The 14,109-nt window shown below is 49.2% G+C and overlaps 1 protein-coding gene across 1 annotated transcript in view; it reads right to left on the reverse strand.

Annotated features, from left to right (window-relative positions):
- Positions 1 to 5,131: 5,131 nt before the first annotated feature.
- The window catches only part of ARID3B (AT-rich interaction domain 3B), a 100,575-nt gene continuing 91,597 nt past the window's right edge, over positions 5,132 to 14,109 (reverse strand). The window contains exons 8-9 of the mRNA XM_060260395.1: positions 13,945 to 14,052; positions 5,132 to 10,675 (exon numbers count right to left, since the gene is read on the reverse strand). Of these exons, the coding sequence (XP_060116378.1) occupies positions 10,518 to 10,675; positions 13,945 to 14,052 (266 nt within the window). The 3' untranslated portion in view covers positions 5,132 to 10,517. The remainder of the gene's footprint in view (positions 10,676 to 13,944; positions 14,053 to 14,109) is intronic.

The raw sequence follows: 14,109 nt of genomic DNA on the forward strand, positions 1-14,109 counted from the left end.
ACTCCCTTTGGAGTTCAATGATGCTTGTCACAGCCTTGATCTTGGCTCCACCCCTAATGTCTCCTGGCTCCACCCCCAAAGTACCCAGATATTTCTTGAATTGGACTTGGCAACCCTAGGCCCTACCTGGAAGTCAGCCCCCCCCCCCCCCCCCCGTGGCTACAGGCCTGCTCTACCCCCAAATCACCTGGTATTTCCCAAAGTTGGGAACCCAGGCTCAAATCCCTGCTCTGCCCGGGTAGCTTGCCGGGTCACCCCCACCATGCCTAACCTACCTCACAAGGGCGTTATGAAGATAAAAGTGGAAGAGAAGAGTAACGGTGTAAGCTGGTTTTGGTCTACATTGGACAGAAAGGCAGGGTATAAATGACGTAAACAGGGGTGGCCAAACTTGCTTAACGTAAGAGTCATGAAGAATAAACATCAAAGCCACAAGACAGGAAGGAAAGGAAGGCAGGCAAATAGAGGGAGAGGTGGAAAGCAAGCAACTTAAAATGCATTTAAAGTGATTTAGAGAGACAAATGCCTTCTCCAAGCCAGCCAAGGGGGCAGCGGGGGCTTCAAGAGCCGTGCGATATGGGTGAAAGAGCCACATGTGGCTCCCGAGCCGCAGTTTGGCCACCCCTGGAAGTAAATAAATATTTGTGTTAAGCAGGCCTGGATGGCTACTTGCAGAAGAGGAGGCTGTCGAGTCTCTGAGAGGGGGCTGAACATCCACCCCAAAGGCCACTAGTTCAATGGGCAGGGTCGACAGCTCTGAGGCGGAGAAACTCCTGGAGATTTTGGGGGTGGTGTCAGAGAAGGGTGGGGCGTAAGGAGGGGAGGGACCATTGCCGGGTTATAATGCCAGAGTCCACTTTCCAAAGCGGCCATTTTATATAGGTGAACTGATCTCTTTCGCCTGGAATCCCAGATGGCCTCCAGCCCCCAGTTGGAACCTAAAAACAACTCCAACAGGAGAATCACGGACAGGGAAACGACCCAAGACGCGGTACCGCGGCTGTACACAAACGCCACTCGAATTAACAAACGCGCACTCAATATTTATATACTATTTGTAAACTTCTTACAATGTGATGCAGACAATACGATTCCTATTGGAGGAGGCACAAGGAATTTCTCTGCCCGGTGGAAAAAAAAATATGGATGTTTGAGTCCGACAAGCCCTTTTCTACGAGCACTTTCTGCTTTTCGAAGTATGGCGTTTGGACTGTGAGAGGAAACCGTTCTGGACATTGATACTGAGATCTGTGGCGCTTTATACGATTATGAATCATATTGTCTATGTCTCCTTATAAGAAGTTTACTAATAGTATATATTTAGTGTACAGTTCTTAGAGTAGCATTTTTGTACAATCACGGTATTGTGTCCTGGGTCATCACTCACCAGGGGGCTGGCAACCTTAAATCATTTGGACAGATACCGTGTAAATTTTAGGGGAGCTTTCGCCCCACTTGTGGCCCCTAGATTTCCTAAAGGTGGGGGACGAAAGGGCATCACAAATTGGGCAACGCCCATGTTCAAAGCGTTCCTTTCCAGTACAGAAGTATTTAATATGGGAAGGTGTGCGTGATAAGATATACTGATTTGGGTGCACGAGTGCTGAGTGTGAGAAAGGGGACAGTGATGTGACTGGATGAACGAGGAAGGAGGCGCACAATGACGAAGTCCGAAAAAAGCCCCTGAACTGGAGAAGACTACAATAGAAAGGTAAAGATGGGAGATTTAAAATCTCCAGAGCGTCTTGTGGCTCCCATCAGTGCTTCCCTCTGGTGTTAGGCTGTGAGTACTGCAAGCTGGCTGGGAATCAAGATGTTTTAGCACTACTGCAGTGATAAAAATGTATTTTATTTGACTTCATTGACACCATGCCCTTTTCCTCCCCAGCAGGACCAGAAGCGGTTGATAACGTTTCTCTCCTTCTCCATTTCATCACAATTATTGGCCAGTTCAAACGCGATTGTTGTTATATTAATATGTAAACCGCTTGGAATATTTAAAAGGTCCAGAGCTCTCTAAAGATATATAAATTGCAAGTGCTTTTCTGGTGGTGGTGAAAAGTGTCATCAAATCACACCTGAGCCATGACTTTGTGAGGTTTTCAAGGCAAGAGAAGGTCAGGGCAGTTTGCCATTGCCTGCCTCTGCGTTGCGAACCTGGACTTCCTTGGGGGGGTCTCCCATCCAGGGATGGAATTCTAGCAGGAGCTCCTTTGCATATTAGGCCACACCCCCTGATGTAGCCAATCCTCCAAGAGCTTACAAAAAAGAGCCTTGTAAGTTCCTGGAGGATTGGCTACATCAGAGGTGTGTGGCCTAATACGCAAAGGAGCTCCTGCTAGAATTTCACCCCTGCTCCCATCCAAATACAGCCAGGGTCGACCCCGCTTGGCTTCCCAGATCTGTCTAGCCTGAGGCATCCAGGTCCAAGGTGTATGTACTTTTTAAACCAACTAATTTTTGAAAAACCAATCAAACTGTCCTATTCTAGAACATCTCATTTCACAAGAAGCTACTCCTGATATAGTTAAGAAGCTTTCCTTAGGGTAGAGCATTTTCATCGGTTGCTGAACGTGGTTTGCTTTCAGTAATGCAGGATGTTAGTATTTCTCAGCTTGAACGAATTCCTTGGTTCGTGTTGTTTTAAGCTGTTACTTGCAAATGTCTACTGATTTACAGCATATATACTGTAACATTGCAATTCAATGTATTTGAAAGAGAAAAACTGATCAAACCCGTTGGTCGAGTCGATGACGCAGGTCTTTTAAAAATGAACGTTTCCAAAACATACCTCTGTTTTTATGCATACAGTGGGCTTCCCTCCATCCTGGTCTAATTTGTTCAAGCCCTGACAATTCCGCTACAGAATGAACTGAGGAGGAGAACTGGTCAACTAATTAGCCCACTCATTTTGGAAATTTAATACAAAAAGGTCCCGCAAGGCCACACAAAACCCTGATCTCTCCCTTCACTTAGAGATGATGCTTCCCGCTTTCCTATTCTCTAAGGATGTTCCCTACTGCAGGCCAAGTAAAGACTTTCAGATCTGCTGCGAAGCTGGACGCCGACGAAAATTCGGAAGCCAGTTTCTATCCGGCTGGACTGGTTCGGCAGCAGAAAGCAGCGCTCCCTCCGGGGTCTGCTGTGTAAACCTCACAGCTTTTGTTCTGCGTATTAAGAGCTCTTGTAAGACGCAAACCCGGGCAGCCGCTGAAGGGATTCGGGAACCAGTTCTCATCGCACACGCGCTCTGGCAATCCTTCGCTTGGCTCCAAGTCAGCGGTGGGCCTGGTGGAAAGGGAGCGATGCTTTCCTATTCTCCTAGTGATGTTTACTGCAACAGGGCAAGCAAAGACTTTCAGATCTCCTGCGAAACTGGATGCAAACGAAAATTCGGAAGCCAGTTTCTATCCGGCTGGAAGCGTGCCCAGTCTCACAGGACAGGTGAGAGGTGGCCAGTTCAAGCTAAGGAAAAGTGAAAGGACAAGGGAGAATCTTTGAAGGGAGAAGGGCGCAAGACGGAATCTTTCCCGCCACTGGGTGACTGTTCCCGTTGCTCTTTTCTGTGTGCACGCAGAAAGTCAGGAGTGCCCACGGCTCTCTATATGTGCACAACAGCAGCGGATACTTTTACAAGGCAGCCCCATCCAAGATCTAAAATTCGGGTCTCCGAGCCTGCAGTCTCCTTTGGATTTCTAACAGTGTGATGGGTACAAAATGGCTGCCACAGGAGGTTAAGCCAGTCACAAAATGGCGGCCGTGGCTTATCTTTAGTCACACGGTGAAGATCCTTGTGCTGTGGTGGCAGTTGCTGCCAAAGCAACTTTTTTATGAATCTGCAGAGTCCAACAAACCTCAAGAACATAAGAGAAGCCATGTTGGATCAGGCCAATGACCCATCCAGTCCAACACTCTGTGTCACATAAGAACATAAGAGAAGCCATGTTGGATCAGGCCAATGGCCCATCCAGTCCAGCACTCTGTGTCACATAAGGACATAAGAGAAGCCATGTTGGATCAGGCCAATGACCCATCCAGTCCAACACTCTGTGTCACATAAGAACATAAGAGAAGCCATGTTGGATCAGGCCAATGGCCCATCCAGTCCAACACTCTGTGTCACATAAGGACATAAGAGAAGCCATGTTGGATCAGGCCAATGACCCATCCAGTCCAACACTCTGTGTCACATAGTGACCAAAAAAACCAGGTGCCAGGAGATCCACTAGTGGGGCCAGAACACTAGAAGCCCTCCCTTTTGGTGAAGAAGTACTTCCTTTTATTACCTTAAGTGGGCAATCAGAGGTTGTGCTTTTGTAGGGCAAAAGCCCTACTGCACCCCGCTCACTTTCTAAGAACACTTGCTGGGGACCAGGACATGTACCATAGTGCCCACAGGATATCTGTGACCCAATTAAGGGTCCCAACCCACAAATTGAAGATCACTGGCTTGGAGAATTCAAGGTAATCAGAGGGAGTGTGAGAGAATCTGTGAGAAGGCAGATAACAACAACAACAAAAGAGAAGCCATGTTGGATCAGGCCAATGACCCATCCAGTCCAACACTTGTGTCACACTGTGGCCCAAAAAAACAGGCGCCATCAGGAGATCCATCAGTGGGGCCAGGACACTAGAAGCCTTTCCAAGCACCAAGAATACAGAGCATCACTGCCCTGGACAGAGAGTTCCAACAATACACTGTGGCTAATAGCTACTGATGGATCTCTGCTCCAGATGTTCTCCTTCTCTATCCCATGCATCATCTTGTAAACCTCTATCATGTCACCTTTCAGTCGATGTTTCTCCAAGCTAAAGAGCCCCAAGCGTTTTAACCTTTCTTCATAGGGAAAGTGTTCCAATCCTTTAATCGTTCTAGTTGCCCTTTTCTGCACTTTTCCCAATGCTGTGATATCTTTTTTGAGGTGCGATGACCAGAATTGTACATAGTACTCCAAATGAGGTCGCAACATCAATTTATACAGGGGCATTATGATACTGGCTGATTTGAATAATAATAATAATAATAATAATAATAATAATAATAATAATAATAATAATAATAATAATAATAATAATAATAATAATAATTTTTTAAAAAATCACTAACAAAACAAAAACACATGCGCAGCCATTATATGAAGAGGTAGAAGTTTATTGGAATATAAACATTCAGATAACATGTAAGATAGGAAAAAAAAATCCAACAACAACATATACAGACGACTTTTGCTGGAAGGAGACATCTGAGGTATTTAATTCACCATCTAGGCTATCACATTTTATTTCGTTTTCCTTTAAATAGTTAACAATAAACTAGTCGCAAGGCGGAGACGGCTGCTGATTGGGGGAGCAGCCTCTCCTTGGAACCTGCCCGGAAGCAGCTGAGGAGAGGGCTCCGTTATCCATACCTGGTTCATTTGGGAAGGCCCTGAGCACACGCTGGGGGAGAACGCTCCCTCCCTCCCTCTCCAAAAGTCGAAGGAACTGTGTCCTTAATCCTTATGGGTACAGTCAGATTTGGGGGGGGGGGGGGCATTGCTGGCTTCAAACCAGAAGCCCGGTCTGACAACACAGACTTGGTGGTGTGAAGAAGTCCAGAGCATCGAGTTGTCACAATTGCCAGCTAAAAATGGGCTTGAAAAAGCCTCCCGCCGAGACCTCAGAGGGTCAAACACTGGGCCAAATGGTCTGAATCGGTACCAAAACCGGCTTTGGGTGTGTTTGTCAGGCTTTTGGTTTGTGCCACTCTTGCAAGCTGGGACTTTGGTCTGGTGCTCGGAGAGGCGTGGGGGGGGGCAGAGAGCGCCCCCGCCAAAGAAAACCCAGCATGCAAGAAGGAACAGCCCTTGCTCTCGTATCAAAACCCCCGAGTTACCATAAAATCTTTAGAGGTTGACGGTCAATAGGCCTGGTGAACCCTCCCCCCAACTTTTCTGCTACTGGTTCCGAACTTGTTCCCACGCCCGTTCCACCCCGCCCCCACCCCCCCAAGTCTGGTCACAGCAGCAGAAGCGGCTTTTAAACAAAAACAAAACAAATGCAGTCAAAATTACCAGCGTCAAAAACGAGGCAAAGGAAAGGGGTGTGATTTTCACAGTTTAAAACAGCTGACCCCCCAGAAACAAAGGGCCTGGAGTGCCGATGCAGCTTATTTCGAATGAGGTATATATGGTTACAAATCCCACAAGGGTCTACCCTTTCCCCCCCTGAATTGGATCTGGACAATCTTTTGTTATCCCTGCCTGTGCCCGGCTAGCTGTGAAACTCAGAGGCATGAAAATTCGTGACGGCAGAAGCTTTTTTTTTTCCCCGCTGGGGATCCAAGTGGCTTTCTGTGCAAGAAAATGCAATATTCGTTCGAGATGAAGACGGGGTCACAGTTAGATGCAAAGGCTGAAGGGGTCGGTCTCAAACCCTGGCTCCGCCTCCCCGGATCGTGTCCAAAAGCAGGGTTGGCTGCAGCTTGAGTTTTAGGGCAAGGGTTGATAGACGTAACGAAAGCCCCCCCCCCCCCGCACTCCCCCACTCTTCCCCAGGGTGCTTTTGTTGAGCCAGGAGATCAGAAGCAAGCTGGGCAGGGCGAAAGTGCTTGTGGGGGAGCAAATTGAAAGCATGGGGAGGGTTCAGGCCCCTACAGCCATGACCTGGGCCCACGTATCTCTGCCCCTGGTTGATATACAGCTGAGGTGTACCCGGAACTACGTCATATTCACATCTGATCAACACAAACACAACCAACTCCCAGTACTTCTCTTTGACCCCAAAACTTGCAAAAAAAAAAAATCATTTCGGAAAACCACATTTCACCCCCTCCCCATGAAACTCCTACTTGGACAGAAGTTTAGAGCCAAGCATTAGGGAAAGGGGGGGAGAGGAATCACAAGTTCTGAAAGTGGGATCCGCCACCTTCGGTAACTAAGCAAAGCGAGGTCTGCGCAAATGGATCATTTTGGATATTCGCTTAATCCGCTCGGCTGCCGAATTTTCACTTTTCAAAAAAATCTGCTTTTGCTGCCGAATTTTCGCTTTTTTTTTTAAAGTTTGTTCTTGTTTTTTTAGGGACCGGGGAAGGAAAACTGAGGTTTGCTCAAGGTCCCGGGCACTGAAGTATAGAAAGGCTGGGAAGTGTGCTAGATCCAAAAGCCACAGCGCGCATTTCCAGGTTTTTCACTGCTTATCACAATAAGGACTAGAAACACGTTATTTAAAAAAGCAGATGCTGTCAGGATTCCATACCAACTGCTTTCTAGAAGTAACATTCACCAAGCTGGGATGCCACAGCCTCCCTTGGTTGAAAGGCCATTATTAAAAATGAGATAAATCCCAAGACTGTGCAGGAAGGGAAACTGAAGGCGATAGAGACGATGAAACGTCCCAGAGAAACGAGGGGGCCCAGCGGCTAGATTACACTGCGGGTTCTGCTCAAAGGAGAGAAAGCCAAAGTCGACAGGAGATCGAGCCCTAAGCCACCTGCCTAATTTCACTGCCCACACCCACACAAATAGCTAGTTGTTTTGAGACCAGCTGTTTAAGCAGACAACCCTCTCTTGGGCTGCTACCGGAGCCGACCTGCCATGTTGCGGCAAACTTTTAATGTACAAAAAATGGAAGATGGTCCTTGGAATTCTGTGACCAGCTTTGGCTCTCCAGTCCAGCCTTTTCTACCCTTATCTTTTCATGAAGGATGGACTGCTGCAGGGGTACCCATGTCTGAAGGCTTGCGGAATGACTGCTCTGTCCTCCAGACGGGGGCTGAGAACTATTTTGCTGCACGCCCCTTTTTCTTCACAGGGTGACTTCAGCACAGCAACACCCGTTTAAGTTTTCCCTCAGGCCCCAATCGGAGAAGAAAAGCATCCTGCTGTGCCTCAAATGGCCAGTCTGCTCACAGAAGGGCCAGCTGCGTCTGTGCCAATGTGGGGCTACCACTGAAAACGCTCCGCTCCGGAGAACTGGCTTCAAAAGTCATCATAAAGCCAGCGAAATCCCAACACCACACCCTAATTTCCTTTTTTAAAGAAGGCCACACTACAAACTGAGCAGGCAGCAAACAAATAAAGGGGAGCTTTCTCTGACTAGGGAGTGTTCAAGTAAATAATCTTTCCCACGAGAGTTTCTTCCAAATGTCACATGCCACCCAGGAGAGATTTCAGATGCACTTCTACGGAGGAACATCCCTAGAAGATGTCAGAACCAGAAGCCCACCCGAGATTTTCTTCCTTGACGTGATTGTGGCGGCCTTTCAGTTCCAAGACAATTTTTCCTCCACAGGCGTATCTCGGGGTGGGGGTGGGGAATCTCCACAGATTTGTCCAGATGTGAGGGGCTCACCCCTCTGCTCAGGGAAGCGGCGACAGAACAGCAGCTTAACCGACATGAGAAGTGCCGAGAACTGGATTTTCACAATTGGGGTCCTGACCTCCCTCTGGAAAGCAACTGCTGCTAACAACGCAGCCTGTATAGAGGAGACAGGCACGGATGGACCCGAATGTCTTTCAAGCGAGGACTCTTAACGGTTCCTGTTTTGAGTCCGTATCTACCATGCACACTGGAACTCAGATCTGGCAAGCTTCAGTGTGTTGTAGGTAGACCTAGGTCCTCTTCTCTTATTGCCCCTAGCAGGCAGGGCTTAACTTCCGGGATACCAGGGAAAGAGGAGAGGCAAACCCATGCATGAGAATCGGAACACATCTAACCTGGGGTATTCCGAAAACCCTGAACGCTTAACTCTCATGCTCCCTTTTAAATCAAACGTGAGACAAGACGGCCCGAGAGACCTGTTCGCGACTTTCGCCCCCTAGTGGCCCCTTGCCTGAGATACCACCAGTCAAGTGCTTCTGTGCTGAATCGGGAGACCTTGAAAAGCTACCTGACCCTTCCGCACTTGGGGGATTCAATTTTGGGGGCACTGGGGAAGGGATGGGTGTGTCTTTGGTGCTACAATATATAAAATAAAAAAAAGCAGTCAACGAGACATATAAAAAGAAGTTTTAACATACACAAATCCTTCCAGAACTGAGAGCGAGAGAATGGGGTGGGATGGGGGAATCCACACGCACACGCACACACACATGCACAGCAATTAAGTACATGTTTTTGAGGTATTTTTGTCTGCTCAGGAGAAGCTGGTGCATAACTGGAGGATGACCAAGATCGCTGGGTAGGAGAGGGGGGGAAGGCTGATCTCTCTGGCAAGGGAACCGGGTGGCGGGTTATGAATGGATGGGCTGAAAATGGGGCGGAGTGGGGGGGGGAAGGAGAAAGAGTACAGCAGAGAATGAGACCTGTGTCTACAAACAAGAGGGAGACAAAACGGGAGGCCGGGGAAGTCAGCAAGCAGGAAGGTCAATTATAGGAGCAACCAAGATGGCTTCCCTGATCCTTATAACGACTTCAAAGGGAAGGAGATAATAAGGAGCTTTGAAAGCGGGGCTTGTAGAGCCGTGATGCAGCCGACTCCCTTCTGCAAATGCCACACGGAGTTGGCACAGCATAGCCATTAAGGGGCGCTCAATTAGGGGAAGGAGTCGGGGAGAGGTATGAATCCTCGCCTGACCCATGAAATGACCTGGAGGGACCACTGCTTATTCCCTAGCTTGGTCGACCTCTCAGGGGCATCACAGAGGAATGGAAGAACCACGTCTGCTCTCATGAGCTCTTTGGACAAAAATAGCAAGAGGGGGGAATCTCAAACAGCCCTTACGCTGAGATATTTGGCAGGCGAGGGAAGAAAAGATCCATGTCCCCCCACACACTGAAAAGGAATTTTGCAGTCAAGTGTGAAAAGGAAGCCCCAGTTAGGCTGGGGGGGGGCTTTCCCTAGAGCTCACAAAGGAGAGCTGATGCTGACTTACTCCAGAGGAAAGCAGCGGTCTGGACTCAAGGGAGAAGGTTCAAGCAGAGGACAAGGCCTACAAAGCCTAGGTGGGTGGAGTGGAAGGCGCATGGGGAAAGAAAATAAGAACCACATGCCAGCAACATGCAGAAAGGTCGAGTCAACGTGTGTGCCAAGCCGCATCCGAGAGGGTGGGTGAGAGAGAATCAGCTGTATCCCACCGCTGCCTCCGGGGTAAGGATTGTCAATACACTGCAGACATTTTTTTTTTTTTAAACACACTCCTTTGGGCTTCTGATTCGGGGAACGGGTTTAATGGTAGCCTTCTGCTACCATGGCGATGCTCAGTCATTTACAGAAATGCACAGCCCCTCGAGAGAATCCCTGATTGAAACACGCTCTGTGTCCCCCCATTGCCACCCTTTATCCTCCCCTCCCTCCCCTGGACACAGCAAGAACCTGAAGAAAGGCTAAGGACAGACGGCGAGAACAGTCCCAGCGGGGAGTTCAGCCGGCATGGAACCTCCCATTCTCTGCCGTCAGCCAATCGCAAAAGCGGGTTTCCCTCGAGATGAGGTTTTTTTTTTTTAAAAAAAGGAAGAGGAAAGACAGAAAACTCCACTGGCTCCTTCAGGGTGATGAGGAGCCGCTTCAAAGCTGGAGACCCGTCCCTCGGTTTCCCTCAGAGAGACCAGCTGGTTGAGGGTTCGGCGCTGGGAGTGCCCCGCGAGGAGGTGGGGCTGGGGGAGCAGTGAGAGCTGTTGCTACTGCCCCCACCGGTACTCTGCGCGCTCGATCCAGCTATGAGGTGGACGACCGGCTTCTGGGCAAACAGCACTCCTGTAGGGCAAGCAGAAAAACAAAACAGCAACAGAGGATTAGAAGAAGAATTGCAGATTTATACCCTGCCCTTCTCTCTGAATCAGAGTCTCAGAGTGGTTTACAATCTCCTATATCTTCTCCCCCCACACAACAGACACCCTGTGAGGTGGGTGGGGCTGAGAGGGCTCTTGCAGCAGCTGCCCTTTCAAGGACAACCTCTGCCAGAGCTATGGCTGACCCAAGGCCATTCCAGCAGGTGCAAGTGGAGGAGTGGGGAATCAAACCCGGTTCTCCCAGATAAGAGTCCGCACACTTAACTACTACACCAGAAGATATTGGATTTGTATCACACCCTATACTCTGAATCTCAGAGTGGTAACAATCTCTTTACCTTCCTCCCCCACAACAGACACCCTGTGAGATGGGTGGGGCTGAGAGAGCTCTGACAGAAGCTGCCCTTTCAAGGACAACCTCTGTCAGAGCTATGGCTGACCCAAGGCCATTCCAGCAGGTACAAGTGGTGGAGTAGAGAATCAAACCCGGTTCTCCCAGATAAGAGCCCGCGCACTTCACTGCACCAAACTGGCTCTCTACCCCAGTACCCCAAGAACAAACTAACTGAGACAGAGGTTTAGAGACTGTTAAAAAAAACCCTGAGGCTGATGAGACATGGTCAGACATACCAAAGGATGACCGAAGATGGGGGTGGGGTTGCCAGCTCTTGGCTGAGAAATACCTGGAGATTTGGGGGGTAAAGGCTATGGAGGGCAGGGTTTGGGGAGGGGACAGACTTCAACAGGGATAATGCCATAGACTCACACAAACTAATGAAGCTGCACTATACTGAATCAGACTCCAGTTCCATCAGTGTTCAGTACTGTCTACTTAGTCTGGCAGCAGCTCTCCAAGGTCTCAAGCAGAGGTCTTTCACTGCCTGATCCTTTTGGCTGCAGATGCTGGGAACCGAACCCGGAGCCTTCTGCATGCTGAGCAGAGGCTCTGAGCCACAGCTCCTGCCCCAATTTTTTGTCCGCCTTCCAAAGTGGCCATTTTCTCTAGGGGAACTGATCTCTGTTACCTCAAAATCAGTAGCAATAGCAGATCTCTAGTGACTACCGGGAGGTTTTTGTATCTTTACCCTGCTCCGTATATCCGCGTTTCTCTGTTGTGTTGCAACTACCAGGAGGTTAGCAACCCTACCAGGGTCACATGTATACACTTGAGAAGGGAGAATCTGGGTGCTACCAGAAAAAAGGCCTAGTTCCATGGAACCACTTGCTTGCCTTCGAAAATGGTAGTTCCCCCTGCCTCCACCTAATGTCCCTGGCCCCTGCCTGGTGGAATGAGTTTTCCTTGGAGATCAGGGCCCTGCAGGACCTATTGTAGTTCCGCAGGGCCTATAAACAGAGATCCTCTGTCAGGCCTTCAGCTGAAGCAGTGGATGTCGCTCTCTATTAGGCCTTCCAGTTTGGTGAAGTGATTAAGTATGTGGATTTGTATCTGGGAGAACCGGGTTGCTTCCCCACTCCTCCAGTTGCAGCTGCTGGAATGGCCTTGGGTCAGCCATAGCTTTCGAAGAGCTGTCCTTGAAAGGGCAGCTTCTGGGAGAGCTCTCTCAGCCCCACCCACCCCACAGGTTGTCTGTTGTGGGGGAAGAAGGCAAAGGAGATTGTAAGCTGCTCTGAGACTCTGATTCAGAGAGAAGGGCGGGGTATAAATCTACAGTCTTCTTCTTCTTCTCCCCTGGCAATCTTGGGGTCTGAAGGACCCTGGGCCTGATTGGCCATGACTGTAGAGGCAGAGTTTTTATGCTTTCTAGCTTGTATTTTAGCTGTTTTATTATTGTAATTTTAATCTCGTTTTAATGGCTTAATCCTTTGACGGAACCCGCCGTGAGCCTGTTTTGCAGGAAGGGAGGGCTACAAATCGAATAGAATAAATAAATGAAATATCATCATCATCTTATTTATATCCCGCCCTCCCCGCCGGAGCAGGCTCAGGGCGGCTAACAACATAAACCAATACATTAAATTATACAATGATATTTAAAACATAAGACTAATTTAACAATTTAATTAAAATTCTAAAATTGATAAAATTAATATGCTGGTGCTATTACAATAGATGGTACGTTTCCTTAGCAGTCTCTCTCGCTTTAGTCGGTGTAGGCCATCCGAAAAAGGATGGTCTTGCAGGCCCTGCGGAACTGTTCAAAATCCCGCAGGGCCCGCATATCTTCCGGAAGCTGGTTCCAGAGTTGTGGAGCCACAACAGAGAAGGCCCGGGCACAGGTACTCTAGTTTTACCTGTTTCGGCCCGGGGATAGTCAGCAGGTTCTTCCCTGCTGACCTCAGTGCTCTCTGGGGTTCATATGGGGAGAGAATAAATGAAATAAAGAACTAACTAACACCAGGACCTCAGCAGACGCGCAGGTTCAGGTAAGTGAAGGCAGTCCCCTTTACCGTTGATGGCGGCAGACCTTTTCCCTATATGATATTACTCTACTGGATAGGATAATAGGGGGCTATGCCTAAAATAGCTTGGATCTCGGCCAGGTGATCCTTTCTAAGCTGTCTGAGACCAGCTGGTCTTTTGTCTTCCCTCGCCTCAGAACAAAAAACAGGGCTATTCCGAAAGAGGGGAAAGAGTTTGGTGTTAAGAGGACGTGCTTTATGTGGCAGAAAGTCTCAGGTTCAGTCTCTGGGTCTCAAGAGTCAATCTCAGGATCTCAAGATATATGCCTTGGCCAGTTCTCAGAGGGAGCTTCTGTTAGCCCTGGGGAGGGCGACTGTTGCATCCAGAGGACAGTGCCACTCCCCTTGTCTGCACAGGGAAGAGGAAGTGACGACAGCGGCTACTGTGCGGAAATAAGATCCCCGGACTGGGGTCTCATGTTGTAGGGCAGTGGCCCCCAACCTTTTTAGCACCGGGAACCGGCCCCAGGCCCGGCCCACCTACCGTGACCCCAGGGCCGGCAGGGTGGGGGCACCAAATTCGGCCTCCCCCCTGCCCCGCATAGGAGCCCAGCCTGTGGCACATTTTCCCCACCATTCAGCTGATCAACAGAGAGGGAGCTTTAAAGAGCCCAGGAAGGTGGCACTTCTCTGCCCCTTCCCGGGCCTTAAAATTGTGAATTAGGGAGGGAGGAGGAGGCGCAGAAAGGAGGGCGGGGCTGCGAGTTGCTAACAGGCCACGGACTGTGAAGCGGTCTACAGCCCGGGGACCCCTGTTGTAGGGGACTTCCTCAAAGGACCTCGCTGACCCTTGTTAGAAAGCAGTTTCCTCACCAGCGTAGATTGTGCCATTGATTTCCACAGACATGTTGATGCTTCCGAAGCCGGACGGGGTCCAATTCAACGCTGCGGCTGCCGTTGCTGCTGAATCTGATTTATCTTCTGCTTGGGAAAGGAAGAAAAAGGAGGCGTGGTTTTGGGTTACGGTCATCCCATTAT

Source organism: Heteronotia binoei, chromosome 19, assembly GCF_032191835.1.
Source record: "Heteronotia binoei isolate CCM8104 ecotype False Entrance Well chromosome 19, APGP_CSIRO_Hbin_v1, whole genome shotgun sequence".
Classification (NCBI taxonomy): Eukaryota; Metazoa; Chordata; class Lepidosauria; order Squamata; family Gekkonidae; genus Heteronotia; species Heteronotia binoei.